The sequence below is a fragment of the Alosa pseudoharengus genome, unplaced genomic scaffold, assembly GCF_046254945.1.
Source record: "Alosa pseudoharengus isolate Yale_2024_CS ecotype anadromous, Long Island Sound unplaced genomic scaffold, YU_APseudo_1.1 YU_APseudo_1.1_scf_15, whole genome shotgun sequence".
Classification (NCBI taxonomy): Eukaryota; Metazoa; Chordata; class Actinopteri; order Clupeiformes; family Clupeidae; genus Alosa; species Alosa pseudoharengus.
The window spans coordinates 8,435,015-8,452,560 of NW_027468620.1; the positions used below are offsets into that span (position 1 = coordinate 8,435,015).

The window sequence follows — 17,546 nt, forward strand, 5'->3', positions numbered from 1 at the left end:
AATTGGAAAAATCTGAATGCAAATTTTGTTTAAAAGTGAGTTTTTGCATTCCTCCATTTGAGAGGTCTTGTTACTTGTGAGATGTCTTGTATAAGACTTGTATGCTTAATGGTGAGGTCAGTGATTTATAATCTTCTACCATTTTTGTGGAACTATTCTTGTGGAGCAATATTCTCCCCTCTGTCCTCTGGCTGCCTGTTCCTATTGCTCTGTGTTCTACACAATAAAACTCCAAAACTTTTAACCACAATCAAGAACTGCATCTTTCATGAATACGATAATCAAAGTGTCTGCTGTTTACCTCTTTCACTGACCTCATAACTAAGCCGATTGTCCCCCTCTGCTGCGTTTGTCCAGGCTCAACCAGACGTACCAGCAGCTGGTGAAGGAGAACGAGGGCCTGCAGTCTGACCACAAGACCGTGAAGAGCCAGCTGAACGCCGCCAAGCTGGAGCAGACTCGTCTGGAGGCCGAGTTCTCCAAGCTCAAGGAGCAGTATCAGCAGCTGGACATCACCTCCACCAAACTGACCAATCAGTGTGAGGTATGGCACCGCCACGCCACATGCAGTGTGTCCGCGGGGTCTTAAAAAGTCGTTAAAAGTCTAAAATTCAATCTCAATTTTAGGTCTTCAAGTCTTTTTTTAGAACATCTCTAACACACACCGACAGGAGGTAAACAACTCAATCATTCAGTATCCTCACACTGTACACAAACAACTAGATAAATAACTATTTCCTCCAACACCCTCCAGGCCATGCGCCTCCAGTAATAAGCAAGTCCATCCCTCAGTGGCCCGTCAAGTGTCCTTGACTCCATCGATTGATGTTTGTGCTTCTGCACTTGCAGTGCAGTTATTGGTAAGGTACTCTGGGAAGGCGCGTCCAGTCATCGACTGGGTGTAATATGAGGAAGTGGTGAGATTACGCTCGTGCTGGAAACAGACCGAGACAGCGGAGGAGTTGGGTTCAGGCAGAGTTCAAGGCTACATATACTCACGCTCAAATCCACCGCGGTGCCAGTGTAGGTTGGCTGTGTGGAAGTATTGACATTCTCATTGAGTCGAGCGTGATTTATGCAGGCAAATGGGTCTCCGTGGACACGAATGTGCACCTAAGGAATGCGTGAACATACCAGAACGTAGAAGCTCTGACACTGTCTGTGGGAGGCAATAGCAAATCCCAAAGGAGAGTGCCGAGGCATGTCCTGGCATTGTGTTTCATGGAGGCGAATCGTGCCGTTTTAGCCAGCTGTTCCTGCTGGGGTGGTGGATTATGCAGACTGGATTATCTGCTTTTGCGCATGTGTTTGCATGATATTGTCAGTTCATGAGCCTAAGCACATCTTCTCTCTCCCCACTTCCACAGCTACTGAGCCAGCTGAAGGGGAACCTGGAGGAGGAGAACCGGCACCTGCTTGACCAGATCCAGACCCTGATGCTGCAGAACCGGACACTGTTGGAACAGACCATGGAGAGCAAGGACCTGTTCCACGTGGAGCAACGACAATACATGTGGGCAGCCATTTCCCCCATGATATACACCCTGAGCTGTAAACCTACAGCCATTTCCCCCATGATATACACCCTGAGCTGTAAACCCACAGCTTTACGCTACTCTGCCCAGCACTAAATCCCAGCTTTATTAGTGGCTTTCACTGCCACTGCTCTTTTTGGGGCCAGACCTCCAAACTCCTAATACACACTGCAGGCCCTTCACCTTTGTTTTACTCTCACACCCATCATCTCTTTGTTTCAGTGGACCACTGGGAACTGTCTGATCAGCGTATTATTTATGTATTTAACATCTAACTGATTGTCAATCCCCTTTTTTCTTTTGTTCGTTCTATTTTTTCTTCCTCTTCCTTATTTCTTTCTTTCCTTTTTTTCCCTCTCTTTCTCTCCCTCACTCCCTCCCTCCCTTTCTGGCACAGTGACAAACTGAACGAGCTGAGGAGACAGAAGGAGAAATTGGAAGAGAAAATAATGGACCAGTACAAGTTCTACGACCCCTCGCCTCCACGCAGGTAAACATATGTGCATGGTTAGCCTGAGCAGCTGCTCATGCGCTGACCTCTCGTTTCGCTGGCTAACGTAGCAGATGATCGGAGTTAAACCCTAAACCTAGCAAAGACATCTCAGTATTCCTTCTGTGCATGTATGTGTGTTTGTATGTCTGTGAGAGAGACTGAGTGTGCGTGTGTGTTTGTGTGTGTGTACACAGAGTGGGAGTACCTGAATTAATATCTGTGATCCCACAGACTTCTTTTAATAAAAACCCTGTAGTGTAATCCTCACTGCCTTTGATTAGAATGCTGTTTCTATCAGACTTTTATCAGACTGTAAGTAATCAGGTAATTTTGTGATCATGTTTCAGAGCCTGGATTAGCAGGTATTTGTTTGTTGTGTGTTCACCTCTCTGCATGTAAACTCCTGCAGCGTTACACATGCAGTTCTCTGTGCCCTCATCCTACCCCAGACGAAAAAAAAAGATTCCTTGGCCTATTTAAATACATGAAACACTGTGAACCTTTAAGTGATAAGTGAACCCTGTCTGATAAATGAAATGGATGTGTCATATTGCTCATTTATCATTTGATGCTAATGTCTGTCTCTCATCTGTCTCTGGCCTGTGTTGCATGATTTTGTATGTAAACCACTGCGGGTGTGTGTATACTGAAAGGCTGTTTTTTTATAATATGCTCCTCAAAGTCTCAGGCTGCAACTTAAATATCCCACATAGGATCCTTCTGAGCTTCTAGAAACCCCATGTCTCTATCTCTCTCTGTGTCTTGCCCCCTAACCCCCACCCCATCCTACCCCTACCCCTTCGCCCCTCTTCAGACGGGGCAACTGGATCACCCTGAAGATGAAGAAGCTGATCAAGCCCAAGAGCCGCGAGCGCATGCGCTCTCTGACCCTGACGCCCACGCGCTCCGACTCCAGCGAGGGCTTCCTGTCCGTGCCACTGGACAGCCAGGACAGCTCGTCGATAGGCTCCGGCTCCAACTCGCTCGACGACACGCTCACGCACAAGAGGAGCAACAGTGAGTGTTCGGCGGCCTCGCCAAACCGGGGCACGCCCCCTTAACATCATGACATCAGGAGTCAGATAGGGGACCGGTCAGACTGGAAAACAGGTCAGGCAGGACAGGACAGTCTAACGTCTGGCCAGCTGCTCTTACACAGGAATCACATACACTTTGCTTGGCCTGGATTTTATGTTTTTGATTATGTGAACTAGCACTAACAGTGCATAGCTTCTAGCATCCAGTAATTTTCTGAGGAAAAAAAAGTATTTGTATGGAGCACAGAAATCAGTGCAGTTGCGCCATATACGCCATCACTCAGGCCTTTTCCAGAAACTTCTCTTCTGACGAAACAAAAAGTGTCAGGTGAGGTCAGATGGATGATTTTTACCGTAGGTCATTTTTAGAAGGCCATCAGTGAACCCAGCCCAGTTCCTGTTCACTCCTGTTCTTTCCAGTCAGTCAGTCAGTCCATCCGTCAGTCAGTGAGAGAGTAGCTCATGGAAAACGGGGCCGGGGTGGATGGGTGGGGGACTTTAATGGTTTGCTGACTCCTATCCTGTTGCTGGAAGTGTGTGTAGTTGTGTGCTCTGCTCGCTGTGCTATGCTAGTGTGGGGCCTAACACGTGTTGATTTTTTCCCCCTCTCTCTTTGGCAAAAAAGGAAAGAGAATGCAGCACACCCTATCGCAGGGTTCCTCCACTGGTATGCTTCTGGGAGAGTGTGGGAGCGACGGGGTGGGCGGGTGGGCGGGTTGGGTGGGTCCATAGCCGAGATGTCCTGTCCCCCCGGGGCATGGGAACACGTTGTGACCCATCGTTCAGTGTCCATACCTATTAAAAGGTGCAATGCATCACTGTTAAGAACAGCCCAATGTCCCATAAGTAAAACTGACAAATTAGCCCAGTTACTGTTGATGCTTTTTTGTGTGTGTGTTCTTTATTATCCTTTCTTTAATGTTTTCTGTTACGTAATATCCTGGTCACTAATCACAGATTGACTGCGGAGAGGGATATGAAAGAGATTTGTCTCGGACACAAACTCTCTCCAAAACCATTGAACTCTCTTTGTCCTCCTATTGTGAGGAGGAACAGGCTCAGTTGTAACTGAATCAGCACTGTGGTCAGATTCAAGTCACTGGACCAGTGCCAGTGATGTGGATAAGCATCCACTACTGAGGAAGACTTTAAGATATACCTCAGGCCTGCTGAATTTCTGGGCTTTTTTCCTGTGCAAATACAAAAGCTCCTTTTGTGCATTCCTTAAAGCTGCACTGTAGTTTCCTTGGTGCCCCCCACCCCCCATATTGTCCCCTCAATTGCACCCTTTAATAAAACATCACCCTTTTGTGTGTGGTGTCCTTGTGAAGTGTTTGGCTGCCAGCATATTGTCTCGGGTCTGAACCTCTTTCACAGCCATCCCAGTGTTTCTGTGTGTTTGTATTTAAGTGGTAGTGTGTGTGTGTGTGTGTGTGTGTGTGTGTGTGGGAATGAATGTGAGTGAGAGATTGATGGTGTAGGTGGGTGTGTGCACAAGAGAGAGACTGATTTGAGTTTGTGCATCTGTGCATGATTGTGAGCAATTGAGATTAGGTGTGTGTGTGTGTGATGGGGAGAGAGAGAGAGAGGGAAAGAAACTGATTGAGTTTGTGTATGTGTGCATGATTATGAGTGAGAGATTGTGTGTGTGTGTGTGTGTGTGTGTCACTTGTCCAGTCAGTCCTCGGTGCATTGGTTTGTTCCCCTCCTGCCCCGTTGCTCTTAGCATTGTTAACACCCATCTGTTCTCTCCCCCTTCCCTTTTTGTTTTGTTTGTTCTTTTCCTCCATCTCCCCACTCGGTCGTTTCTTCATTTCTTCACGTCTGGTCACTCCTCCTTTCGCTGGTTGTCTGTCCAGTGACAGCCCTGAAGCGGCTGCCCTTTATGAGGAACAGGCCCAAGGAGAAAGACAAAGTGAAGGCCATCTACCGTCGGTCCATGTGTAAGATCTCTGGCAGTCTAGCCTTCCTCCACCCTCTCCCACCCCCCCACCCCCTTTGGCCTGTGCCTGCCGCCGACTCCTCCTCCTCCTCCTCCTCCTCCTCCTCCTCCTCCTCTTTTTAGTCTTTTTTTTGTGCTCAGGTCTTCTTGTTTTGCTAAGAGTTGATGTCAGTTTAGTGCACAATTATGCACCTCACTAAGCACTGCTAAGTAACCTCTTAGGAAACCTCAAGTAGTTCCCCTGTTTTTGGCATAGCACAGTAAATGCATGTTTGCACCAGTATCTGAAGATGGCGCAGTGGTCATGGAGATGTTCTCTTATATAGAGCGAATGTACTCGTGGATAAACCGTAGAAGCCAGGAGTTTTGTGGTGTTTTTGTCTTGTAATTGATATGATCATAATCCCCGTAACTCATACTGAAGTAGAACCTTAACTTGTGGTAGATTATAGATACTAGAAACTCTTAACCCTAGCTGCCCATACAGTAGCCTTTTACTTACTAGCCTCTAACTTTGTGCATTCCAGTAGCTAATTGTAGAGTAAGAATGTCTCTTTACTATCCCTTAACCCTTTGGTATCCTGTAACTAACCAGTGTGTAAGTGTGGCCTGTAGAGTAGCTCTATTGGTACCAGACAGCAGGCAGGCATTGGTGTTGTGTAGTGTCATCTCTGGCCGTGTGTGTGTGTGTGTGTGGCCCGTGGCCCCATCTTTGCTCATGGTGTGTGTGGTGTGAGTGGCGTGTCCCATCTCTTGCCCTCGGTCACTGCTGCACGGCAGGCATGGCTAACGTCCAGGAACTACCGCCTCTATCACCAACACTACTACCACCACCGCACCAACTCACTGCATCCGCTGCCCTCCACTCAGCCACCATGTTGGGAATGAAATGGAGTGTGCAGACTCTTACTGTCTCTCTGCTTCTACCTCTGTCTGTCTTTCTTTCTTTCTTTCTTTCTTTCTTTCTTTTTTCAGTTTTTGTCTTTCTTTTCTTCCTCTCAAATTTTAATTTCTTTCTTTCTTTTAATTTTGGTCTTTCTTCTTCTACCTCTATAGTGCTGTTTTGTTTTAGTTTTGTGTAATAAGTCGTGAAGTGTTTTTGGTGTTATTTTAGTATATTTTTCTCTCTTTCTCTAGATACATTTCTCTTTTTCTGTCAGTTATGCTTAAATCTTCCAGAACTTTCTTTTTCTCTCTCTCTTCAATCTTCCAGAACTCTTTATGTCTTTCCTTTCCTCTCTCTGTCTCTACTCTCAGTCGTGCGGCTGCATTTCAACTCTGTGCATGCCACTGCTAACATGGCTGTGTGTCTCAGGCCGTTGGCGTGAGGCGCGAGAGGCCCTTGCATGACTGCCTACTGCTCCCTGTGAGCAACACCTCTCCCTCTCTTTCTTTCTCTCTCTGCCTGTCTGTCTCTCTCTCTCTCTATCTCTCTCTCTGTTTACTTTTGTCGGGGTGCTCACAGTGTTCCCCCTCTACCCCCTCATACTGGGATATGTGTGGTGAGACGGGTGAGGGGGACACAGCGGGGCATTAATCTGGCCTTTGTGTCCGTCCGTCTCTGTCCAGCAATGAATGACCTGCTCCAGACCATGGCGCAGGCCGGGGGCCAGTGGGCCGGAAGCACCGACAACCTGGACGGCCCGGAGGAGTCGGCCCCGGCGGGCCAGCGCATGAAGGAGCTGGGCTCCATGGCCTACTCCACCAACGCCATCAACTACGCCACCCTCAGCCTGCCCGCCGGACACAGGAGCAAGCAGAAGCTCAAGAACAAAGGTACAGACAGCACTGACCATCAGTACTGACACTGAATGTCTTCGTCAGCCACAGACAAAAGGCAATAGTTTGTGTGTGAACTGAATAAGTGTGCGAGTATTTTGCTGTGTCTGTTTCTGAAATAAAAACAGCCATCCGCTATTTTTGCAGCTTTACAGCTCAGTATTTTTTTTTTGTCTCTTCTGGACGTGTCAAACCATTTCAAGCTCTGCTGTCCATTGACCTCATCTGATGTGCTGCTCTGCCCTTGTCAGTGATGTTTTGTCAAACGTATTCCATTCCCTTGCCAACAGACAACGCTTCCTATGAGGACGTCACCCCTACATCCTCAGAGGACCCCAGTGGAACACGAGCACAAGGTGAGGGTGCCACTCCAAACACGAACGCTCCATTCAATAGCATAGCGCACTCCAAACACGAACGCTCCGTTCAATAGCCTAGTGCACTCCAAACACGAGACACTCTGTTCAATAGCACAGCACACGGCAGACTAATTGTCAGGCAGTTCCTCTCTTGAGTTTCCAGTGCTGTGAAAACACTGAAAAAACTAGGATATTTGTATATACTCATGCTAATCAGTCTGCCACCCCATGTGCTGAGGCTGAGTGTTAGTAAACAGCATCTTGGGCTCAATTTCTCCTCATTTCCTTCATTCCATCTAGCTAGTTTGAAACGCTCAGCACGCCCATCTGTCTCCATCCTAGCTCTTCCTGACTGTGTCTGTTTTTATGATGACCAAGCAGCATGTTTCCATTTAGTCGAGGCAACTCGCTTCCTTAATGTGCAAAAAAAAAGTGATTATTCTCCGTGGCTTTGCGTGAGCAGTCAGCACACAGAGGGATTATATAGAGGTTGGACCCAGTCAGGGTCAGTCGCCGTGGGGACAGTGCAGCACAGCACAGGACAGGACAGGACAGTGTGGCCTCAGATAGAGCTGCTTCTCTGCTGCACAGAGTGCAGGAAGCCTCGTCTGTGTGTCTGGGAGATGGAGTCGGTCAGCCCTCCAGTCCAAAACCAGCCGCCACTCTGGATTATTCATATCCAAAGATGGCTGAAGCTTGACAGCACGTGTGTGTGTGTGTGTGTGTGTGTGTGTGTGTGTGTGTGTGTGTGTGTGTGTGTGTGTGTGTGTGTGTGTGTGTGTGTGTGTGTGTGTGTGTGTGTGTGTGTGTGTGTGTGTGTGTGTGTGTGTGTGTGTGTGTGTGTGTGTGTGTGTGTGTGTGTGTGTGTGTGTGTGTGTGTGTGTGTGTGTGTGTGTGAGGGTGGGGGGTTGTAAAGTTGTGTGTGTTAGAGATAGAGTGAGGGCTTTTGTGTGTGTGTGTGTCTATCTCTGTTTGTGTGTGTGTGGGAGAGAGAGAAAGAGATAGAGAGAGCAAGCTTCTTAGTGTGTGTGTGTATCAGCGAGTGAGAGAGAGAGGTGTAGGGGTGTGTGTGTGTGTATATATGTGTGTGTGTGTGTGGGTATAGTTGTCACAGTCAGATGTTTGTGTTGCTTGGACAGGCCTGCAGCTCATTAGCAGGGCCAAGGCGCTCTGTCCCTCCTCCTCCCTCGCCTCATCCACCATGTGCCGAGTCCCCTGTAACATCTGTAGTAGTAAGTGGCTCTCACCCGCATGCATGTCTGCCACTGGACACTAACCACACCACCGGTCACTCACTCACCAGTCACTCTCACATCTCAACACATCAGAACGTCAGCTCTTCCCATCACTGTCCATACCCACTATCCATTTCTGTCAACTCTGACAGCCCTCTCAACTGCTGACTTTAACACTCTTTGGCACAGTTGGTGTTGGGTATTATGGGTCAGGCATGTCCCACACTCCTCCACAAACTGATTTCACAACACAAACTCTGGTTTATGGCTGGTCCATAGGCCGCCTCCCTCTCTCCCTCCTCCCTTGCGAGGGTCCCGCCTTCCCTGCCCATTGACATCGCCCTCCCCCACTGGACCACCCCTCCTCCTCCTCGTCCTCCTCCTCTCATCACCTCCCCCCTGGTCCTCCGGGCTTTTCTCCAGAAGGGTCTCCTCCTCCCCTCCTCCTCTCCTCCCCACCGCTCATGTCTGTCACCGGGCGTGTGGATCCAAACATGGCGCCGTGCCACGTGCCGCCTGCCTTGTGCCATCTGCTGCCCCTGTGTGACTCGTTCTCATGCTGTGTGTGTGTGTGTGTGTGTGTGTGTGTGTGTGTGTGTGTGTGTGTGTGTGTGTGTGTGTGTGTGTGTGTGTGTGTGTGTGTGTGTGTGTGTGTGTGTGTGTGTGTGTGTGTGTGTGTGTGTGTGTGTGTGTGTGTGTGCACCATCTCATCTCATTCCTGTCCAGCCTCCAGACCCGCCCGTCGCCATAGTAGCAGGACCGCCAACACTAGCATTAGCTATAATAACTCCTTCTCCTTCTCCTCGCCTTTCAGTGTCAAAGGTACGGACACACTGCCTGAGTCCAGCACCTGTGTGTGTGTTTGTGTGTGTGTCCACTAACAGTAACCCCCCACTTCTGTCTCAAACATGGTGTATGACACTGGACTGCATGTTGTTTGATTTTTGGGCTCATAGGTGTTTTGTTTGGGTTTATTTTTTTTAGAAATGGTTAAGGTTTGGGTATTACTAGCAGTACTCTATAGACTCTGTAGTTTCTTATACATGGATTTAGCCTATTCCTAGACTAAAAGCTTTAGTCAATAGATTTTCATTGATTTGTTTTTTGTAGTCCAGGACCAGTGGGGTATACTACGAAGCACGTTAGACATATCTAGGCTATGTAGACATATCGAGGCTTCACAAAGCCTTGACTCAGTGGTATACGTTAAGTGATACTACGATAGCAGTTATGTGATATATTTGTCAAACTAGGCTTTCAGCTCAGATCTGTGCGCGTTCTCTGTGTTGGGATGACGTTGGCCAATCGTGAAACGTGGAGACGCACAAGACCGCCTCTTTTTAAAAACAATTACTTCCGCATTCATTAGCGATAGCTTAATCTACACTGCGGTCATTTTTTGTGTCTAACCTATAACATCAAATAAATCAATTGTCATCAGTAGTTGTATGGTATGCACGTCCATAGTGGGATATTTTCACGCACAGCACTATTAAAGCGCATTCGAGATCCAAAATGTTAGTAGAGGCCGAGCTCCACCTGTAAGATATATGACAGAATCCTACACGTGAAAACTTAGTTTTTAAGACAATTGATTGGTCAGTGGGCGGTAGATTACACGATTTGAGCTATAACTTAGCACATAAACTCCTCCCGACCAGGTTTGGTTGACCGCATAAGATACCATGGTGATATAGCGACACTAAAACAGATCCATTTTCGTGTCACAGCATACCCTGGCTTTGAGCGCAACATACCTCGCTAACCCACTAATAGAGATTCGTAGTACACCCCATAGGTGTAGTCCAGGTAGGGTAAACCGCCCCTGTCCCCACTCACCACAGCTGTGTTTTGAAGCAGGCGCGGCGGTGAACGGCAACCTGAGCCGGCCACACAGCGAGAGCAGCGGCGAGTTCAGCCTGAGCCTGGACACGGAGATGGGCTCCAGCGGCAGCAGCCCCGTCCAGCGGTCAACCCACCAGAGCCCCCTGCAGCTACGCAAGGCCCCAGACGCCTCGGCCAGCCAGGTCCGCAGCAGGAAGGCCGGGTCACTCGGCAGCGAGGTAGTCTCTCTGCAGCAGTTCCTGGAAGAGAGTGTAGAGCCGGCGGAGGTGACTAGATGACTCGGATCGTGTTAGATGTAGTTTGATGGGTCCGAGTTTTGTTATAGTAATGGTGTGTGTGTGTGTGTGTGTGTGTGTGTGTGTGTGTGTGTGTGTGTGTGTGTGTCCCTCCATCCCTCTGTTTTGCGTTTGTCTGTGTGTCCTTCTGTCCGTGCGTCTTGCAGTCGGGCAGCCAGGAGAACCTGACGGTGGATTCCCCGCGCCTGTCGGGTGGCACTGAGCACGTGCAGAAGGAACGCGTGAAGGGCCGGGGCATCCTGCGCTCCTCCAGCGGCCGAGTGTCGAGCGCGGGCAGTGGAGACAGCAGCGCCGGTCAATCGCGCACCAGCGGCACCGTCCGCCCCAGCCTGCGTAAGGCGGAGAGCACGCGGGTCAAGGGCTCAGCTGCTCCCCGGTCCAGCCTCTCGACACAGGGCAAGGCCGTGTCCGTGTGCGAGCGGCTCGACTCGGCGGCGTCCTCGGGGGCGTCCGGTGCCGGTCTGCCGCGTGCCAGCAGCGTCATCTCCACGGCCGAGGGCACCACGCGCCGCACCAGCATCCACGACCTGCTGTCCAAGGACAGCCGGCAGCCCGTCTCCGTCGACCCCTCGCCCAAGGTGACCGCCAAGGCGCCGCGGCCGCTTCCTGCCGGCGAGTCCAGTGAGTACCAGCACCATCACCAGCACTACCCCCTGCTGACCAATCCACGCCCACACTCTCAGTCTCACGCGTCACCACAGTCCAGCACCTCTGCTGCCCCACTGCTGCCCAAGTCCGTCAGCATGCCCTGCACAGGCCTCACCCCCGCCCTAGGCCCTGAGGAGCCAGAGCTGTCCAGCCTGCAGGCCTTCCTAGGGCCCTCGTTCACCGTAGATTCCGTTTTCATGGACTCCATCTTTAGCGAGCCGGTGTTCACGGGCGGTGGTAAGAACCAGGCCATTCTCTCCCTCAACACCTCGCTGGTCAGTAACATCAGCGGGCCGCCCCCCAAAGCCAATCCCAAAGCTGGCCAGCCTAACGGGCAGCTGAACTCCACCAACTTGGCCAATTGTAAGCCAGAGGGGGAGAGCAATGGTGCAGATCATGTGATTGGCACTGACCAATCGCCTCCTGTGAGCTCAGATGACAGCCAATCACTGTGGTATGAGTATGGCTGTGTGTAAATGTGGGTGTGCTGCGGTACAATGTTTTGTCCTGCTTCTTTCTTCATTTCAGGTGCAACCTCTGCATGATTGCTTTAACCCAATCATGTTATTTTTTTTATAATTATTATTATTTTGTTGCCGTTGTCTTCCACTATGTTTCCCTTACTTGAAGTTCACAACACTATGCTTACCCTTTGGTTTGGTGTTTCTTTAATTCAGTGGGTGTCCCCTTGACAAGCCTCTAACTGTTTAATCAGTCTGTCTGATCTGGTCTGTTCTGGCTTGTATGGAAACTGTTCCCTGTTTGCATGCATGCCATTGTAAACCCCCCGTTGGGTCCTGAGTGATTCTCAAACCCCTTGTTCATCTGTTCTTGTCTTTTTTCATTTATTTTTTTTCCTCTTCACAATGTGTTTTGGTATGAATATAAGCTTCTCACAAATAACACAAATCACACAAGCACGTTAGAAACGGAGCAGAAGCATTAATATTCCAAGTTCCCCTTAATGTCACCCCTCTTGAAGCTCATGTTGCCAAACTTAGCAGGAACTGTGCTACTTTGACATTTAAATTAAGCAATTAGGCTTGTAGAACAAGTCCCTTGATGGTATGCCCTGCCCAATGAAGGACTATCTTGGAGCATATTGAACAGGCTTTGAATAGCTTGTGAACTTTAGTTCTAATCTATGTAATATGACTTGGCCTTTTAGAAAATTCATTATTATTGAAATACTCTTCCCAAACATTTTGGTCAGCTTGTGTTTTGTGTCATTGTTTTTGTTTAGGTATGTGGGATGTGTATCTTGTTCAAAAACCTTTTTCCCTCATCTGACCGATAATTAACCTTTTCCACACATTATGCAAGGCTAATACATAGCCTTTTCACTGCACTGCATGGCTTCAGAAGGTCATTGTGTTGATCTTGACCCTCCATTTTGATTAACTTAAATCAAAATGAGTCCTTGTTATTGTTCTGTGTGGGTTGTCCTGTTGGTCTGTTTGTTCCTTCCACTTCAGATTCAGCGCAGTGTTGCGGTTGCACTTGAGCTGTCTGTGTTCTCATAAAATACAATCAGTGTGGAGCAATCATTCATACAATGGCCTGGATGCAGAGAAAGATACACGCACACGCACACACACACACACACACACACACACACACACACACACAATCCAGTAAAACATTTGATAAAAGTGGTCGGTAAAAGTTGGAATTCATGAACATGGCAATTATGCTGGCTGTACAAAATGTTGTCTGAAGTGTTGAATGTATCATTGGAGAGAACATGGGGAATCTTCCTTTTTTATTTATGATGGCTCCCCTGTCTACACTTACAGGGATTCTTGCGGCTTAATTTGAAGAGCAGTTAGTGTTCATTGCCAAATACACGTTAACTTAAACATAGTGAATTCAGCTAGAAATTGCGCTGACGGGAAAGCAGTAGCAGGTGATTGTGTTCGTGTAGATTGTGTAGTGTAGCAGCTTTTTATATTTATTTTAAATTGTTTTCCGGCGTCATTAAATGCAACTTCTATTTATCGTGTACATATAAAAATATCTATAAAAAACCTTTAGCGCTTTTTATCCAGTTAAACTTTGACATGCCTTTGTTCCGCAGATGCGCAAGTGTCACAAGAGCGCAGAAAGTCAAAAAGCAGAACTGGAGAGCAGCAAAGCTCCTAAACATTAGCCATGAGGCTACATGTTCCATGAGCCAGAGTGGTGAGTGTCCAAAACAACGACGACGACAAAAACGTATGGGGGAGGTGGGTTTGGGGATATCTCCATGGCAACTCCCTGAGCGCAGTTTTAGCAGATGCCTTGTACTGCACGTGCTTGCTTCCGTCCCAGCCTTCCCTCTCCAGTGGCTGACTGACTGACCGACCGTGTAAAGGCCAGTCCTGACGGGCTCGGCGCACACAGTGCGCTGTCTGACCTGGGGGCTGATTCCCTTCCTCTTCCCCTGGATCTCTCCTGCTTTCCGGTCGCCCAGTGCAGACTTCCTTCCTCCTCCTTGTCTTTCTGTCTTTCTCGCTCTCTTTCTCCAGTGATCAGTCCATCATCTCCTCCTCTTTTTCATCCTGCTGTTGGGGGCAGGGGGGTTGAAAGTACCCATTGGAGTGTTGCCCAATCAGGTTATGGTCCATGTCCAGGGTGTGTCCTCAGTCCTGCATGGCTGGTATCCTGTGGCTGACCTTTACCCCATTCCCCCCAACCCACCCAATGCATGCAAGCTGCTCCTGTCTGTTTTATATATCTGTGGGTCTGTCTTGTCTTTTCTCATCATGTCTGTCTCTCTAACCTCGTTTTCTGTTCATTTCCTCTTTCTTTCTTTCTTTCTTTCTTTCTTTCTCTCTCTGTCTCTCTCTCTTGCGCTTTTAACTCTGTTCCGTCTGCATCCGACCCAAGAGAGAAAAGTGACCTTCAAGCTGTCAATCTGAAGCCAGTAAAACGTTGGCCTACCGAGATGGTCTTCAGTCAGAAATGATTGTAAATGTTTTAAAAGGAACAGGGAAAAAACAAGACCCCCCATCCCCCCTTCAGTAATGAAAAAAGTGTCCTCCCTTTCCTTGAATCAAGGAAACGAAAACCGACGTCAAGAAAGAAATGTTATTGCAGCTGTTTTTTTTCTTTCTTTTATAACCTGGTAGTGAATTTCGTTTTTTTTTTTTTTTTGTCCTTCTTAACCTATTGCACTGCTATGGTGAAAACAGACTGCACTCTTAAGGGGACCAGTGTATTGGTGCCAACGTTCACTTCGATGAGTCTTGATGAGTGAGCTATAAAGCGACCCTGAGGGAGCCTGCCCCTCTATGTGACTTTCAACTGGCTGGACTTCTTTTTTTTCTCTGCAATCTGCCAGCCACTCTTTGTAAATGTGCATGCATATTGCTACGTCCAGTACATCTCTAGAAATAAGGAGCGCGACAGACGCCCATGCAGCCACCTGCACAGCAGCCTCAGCCGCATGTGACCACGGGCAACAAGGTCGACCACATTCTGCATGGAGCAAAAATACAATCAACACAAACTACCCCCCACCCCTGCCCCCAATCACCCTTCTTCGGATCAACATGGACCAGAGACTTGAGCTGTGTCATCGAGATGCCAAAATGAACGCCTCCCTTCTGTGAAGCCGCCATCCTCATCAGGCTTCCGGCAGAGCGAACGCATTGTGTGTGTGTGTATATGTGTGTGTGTGTGTATATGTGTGTGTGTGTGTGCGTGTGTGCCAAAAGAGGTGCAGCAAGCTCTGGCCTTCTGGGGAGGGGGTAGCTCTATGTGTGTTTGTGTGTGTTTGTTTTCTGTGTGTATGTGACAACGATTACTGTGACCGTGAAAAGACTAGCATTTGCTTCCTTTTTCCACTTTTGCATAAATCCATTTGATGTGATAAACCCAAGAGGCTCCTGTGTGTCATTTATTGTTGGTCAAACTGACCGCATATGTGTGAAAACAGTTCATGCACCAACTCCACCCATCAGTTTTGATTCAGCAATGCCGCAGCACCAGAAGAATGACATAATTACTAAGGCTTGTGACAAGACATTACAGGCCTTATAGCATGAGCACAGTCACTCATAGAAAGAAAAGATTTGTATATGAGTATCTGTAAGCCCAATGACTAGTCAAAGCTCTGAAGGACTGGCTCATGCCCAGTCTCTTTTAAGAACTTCATGAGGTCATCTGGTTTTAGGCCCATAGTAGCCGCGTTGGTCATGGGATGGAAGTAGATCCTCTCGTGTCCGCCGTTCACCAGGTCACTATCCAGGACGAACTTGACGCTCTGGTCTTTGTCGCAAAACAGGGCGAGGGCCGTGGCACAGCCTTGGCTCACCTTGAGCTTCTCCACCATGATGGCTTCGTCAGCGAAGCGGAGGTTCCCACTGCCCAGGCTCAGCTTCTTGGCCAAGTCGTTTAGGTTGACCTGGCGGTCGTGACGGGTGGACACGAGCCACAGGCTCTTTTTCTTTTTGTCCTTCAGAAAAAGGTTTTTGGTGACGGCTCCACTGAGGTGCTGAACATGGGGCATCATTTCCTCCACAGTGAACACCTATAACAGACATGAAGGTTGTTATATTCAGTAATTTATCTGACTTGACAGCAGATGTTTTATGTCAAAGTGTTGATCAGTCGCTGTATTTCATTGGCTTTGTACAGTACTCTGTACTCTGCACAATGACAATAAAGTAGAATCTAATCTGAGGAGAAAATAGATTTAGATTAGATTCAACTATTTCCATGGATAACTTGATACAGTTTGCGACTACTAAGCCTTTATTTTTTTAAATACCACAATACTATAGAATTGTGCATTAGTCAGTCAAGACAATATCCTTTCGGTCTTCATTCAGGTGTTGGTCACAAGCTCAGGCTTTGCACATCTTTTTCTGCAGGATTGAGATATTATGGCAAATCAAATAGCCTCGCCTTTTTTTAGGGCTCTTGCGACCTCTGCTGGACAATTTAATACATTCAATACACCAAAATGTCACACGTGTCAACGTGTTGTCTTCGGTGCGGTAAAAGGACAGTTAAACATGACGCGGGAATAAACAAAATCTTAACATTTTAGTAATAGAGGATGCTATCTACATTATATTACGCCTCTTAAAATGAAATACTCCGGCTGCTGGATGCCGTACATGACTGAAATAAACGATTGAAAGTTGCAATACGTTGACTTGCCTCTGGATGGTCAACCGACACAGTTTCGATACCGAGTTCCTCCAAATACTTCTCCAGGTCTTTCCGAAGTTCCGCTGATCCCATTTCTTATTCCTTGCAGTATCCTCAGTCAAGTAACAATTTACAAAGCGCACTAATCTTGCAAGACTACAGAATGGGTCCCAACAAAGAATGTCTAGGGGAGAACCGCCACTCTCGGGAAACTTCCGGTTTCTCAACTGGTTGCAGTTCCTTTTCTGGTTCCACATGAGGGCGCTCACGAATAAGTGCAGAATGAATGGAGGCCTATGGAGCTGTACCCCTCAAATCCACTTTTCTCGGGATATAATTTTTTGCCCAGAAATTCGTATGTTGCAGTCGAAAGAGGGGGCAGAGAAAATACAAACCGCTGAGTATTATATTTTTTGAGTCACTTATTTGTTCTAAAAAGCCTTTTAAATGTGTCAATGACGTCATTCATTAGCAGAAAGCTAGTGTGTTGTGGGCAACAACGACCCAACCTGTAAGAAATCGAAAGGACGTGACTACTCGTTCATTCAACTTTTGACCTATAATCCATATTGAGCTTGCAGAAACCAAAATCAAATATTCAATTTCTAAACGACAACCAGGTGAAAGAGACAAATTTAGCCGTCTAGCTCCATAGACCCCCATTGTTTTTGCACTTATTCGTGATCGCCCCTAGCGGAACTGCAACAGATTGCAGGTACAATGGAGTTAATAGGAAGTGATCTGGCTCTCCGTAAACGGGCTCTGGTCTGGTCCCAACAAACCAGTGCAACCAGGTGCAACTATCGCCCATTTAATTCCTATTTCATCACTACGCATGCGCAACCTGGTAAATGACGGCTTTGTCCGTATTTTTTACATTCTATGGTAGGACCATACTTCACACTTTGAAGCTTAAGTTATGGAAGCCCTAGACTCTGCCTGTGGTGATTGCTATGTGTTTATTATGTTGCCATTTCAAGATTGTTTCATCTCTTAACCAAGTCAAAGTTGTTTTATCAATGACCAGTGCTTAAGCCACGGGCATTTAATTGCCTAAACTCAGTTTGGAAGGCTGGCTACCTGCTGGCATAGAGTATCCATGTGCATGATGTGGTCATCTTCCTGAGCATTGCTGTGGTGTCCTGCATCATGTTCTAGTATGTTTGTTTGGTTAAGTTTATCAGTAAGGGAAATCCTAAACCAACAATAAATACAAGGACTCACATTTTCCTCATTAA

The 17,546-nt window shown here is 47.7% G+C and overlaps 2 protein-coding genes across 7 annotated transcripts in view; one reads left to right on the forward strand and one right to left on the reverse strand.

The window, feature by feature from the left end:
- Window positions 1-15,031, forward strand: part of ccdc88ab (coiled-coil domain containing 88Ab) — a 55,104-nt gene extending 40,073 nt beyond the window's left edge. Inside the window, exons 22-32 of one of the 6 annotated variants that reach the window (XM_076285428.1) lie at window positions 358-544; window positions 1,368-1,513; window positions 1,933-2,025; window positions 2,843-3,045; window positions 4,925-5,008; window positions 6,577-6,783; window positions 7,077-7,142; window positions 8,285-8,377; window positions 10,238-10,491; window positions 10,668-11,142; window positions 13,247-15,031. In XM_076285428.1, the coding sequence (XP_076141543.1) occupies window positions 358-544; window positions 1,368-1,513; window positions 1,933-2,025; window positions 2,843-3,045; window positions 4,925-5,008; window positions 6,577-6,783; window positions 7,077-7,142; window positions 8,285-8,377; window positions 10,238-10,491; window positions 10,668-11,142; window positions 13,247-13,311 (1,873 nt within the window). In that variant the 3' untranslated portion in view covers window positions 13,312-15,031. Of the gene's footprint in view, window positions 1-357; window positions 545-1,367; window positions 1,514-1,932; window positions 2,026-2,842; window positions 3,046-4,924; window positions 5,009-6,576; window positions 6,784-7,076; window positions 7,143-8,284; window positions 8,378-9,106; window positions 9,203-10,237; window positions 10,492-10,667 lie in introns of all 6 variants that reach the window. The other 5 variants (XM_076285429.1, XM_076285424.1, XM_076285426.1 and 2 more) reach the window with 5 other exon arrangements.
- A 1-nt stretch (window position 15,032) lies between these two features.
- Window positions 15,033-17,025, reverse strand: prorsd1 (prolyl-tRNA synthetase domain containing 1). Its single transcript, XM_076285439.1, has 2 exons — window positions 16,318-17,025; window positions 15,033-15,682 (listed from the first exon to the last, which is right to left on the reverse strand). The coding sequence occupies exons 1-2, from the start codon at window positions 16,399-16,401 to the stop codon at window positions 15,254-15,256; spliced, it is 513 nt and encodes a 170-aa protein (XP_076141554.1). The 5' UTR covers window positions 16,402-17,025; the 3' UTR covers window positions 15,033-15,253.
- Between the last annotated feature and the right edge of the window lie 521 nt (window positions 17,026-17,546).

Coding starts and splice junctions, on each gene's coding strand:
- prorsd1 (XM_076285439.1), bottom strand. CDS start 16,401: ATGGGATCAGCGGAACTTCGGAAAGACCTGGAGAAGTATTTGGAGGAA. Junction 15,683..16,317: donor TGTCGGTTGACCATCCAGAG/GCAAGTCAACGT, acceptor TGTCTGTTATAG/GTGTTCACTGTGGAGGAAAT.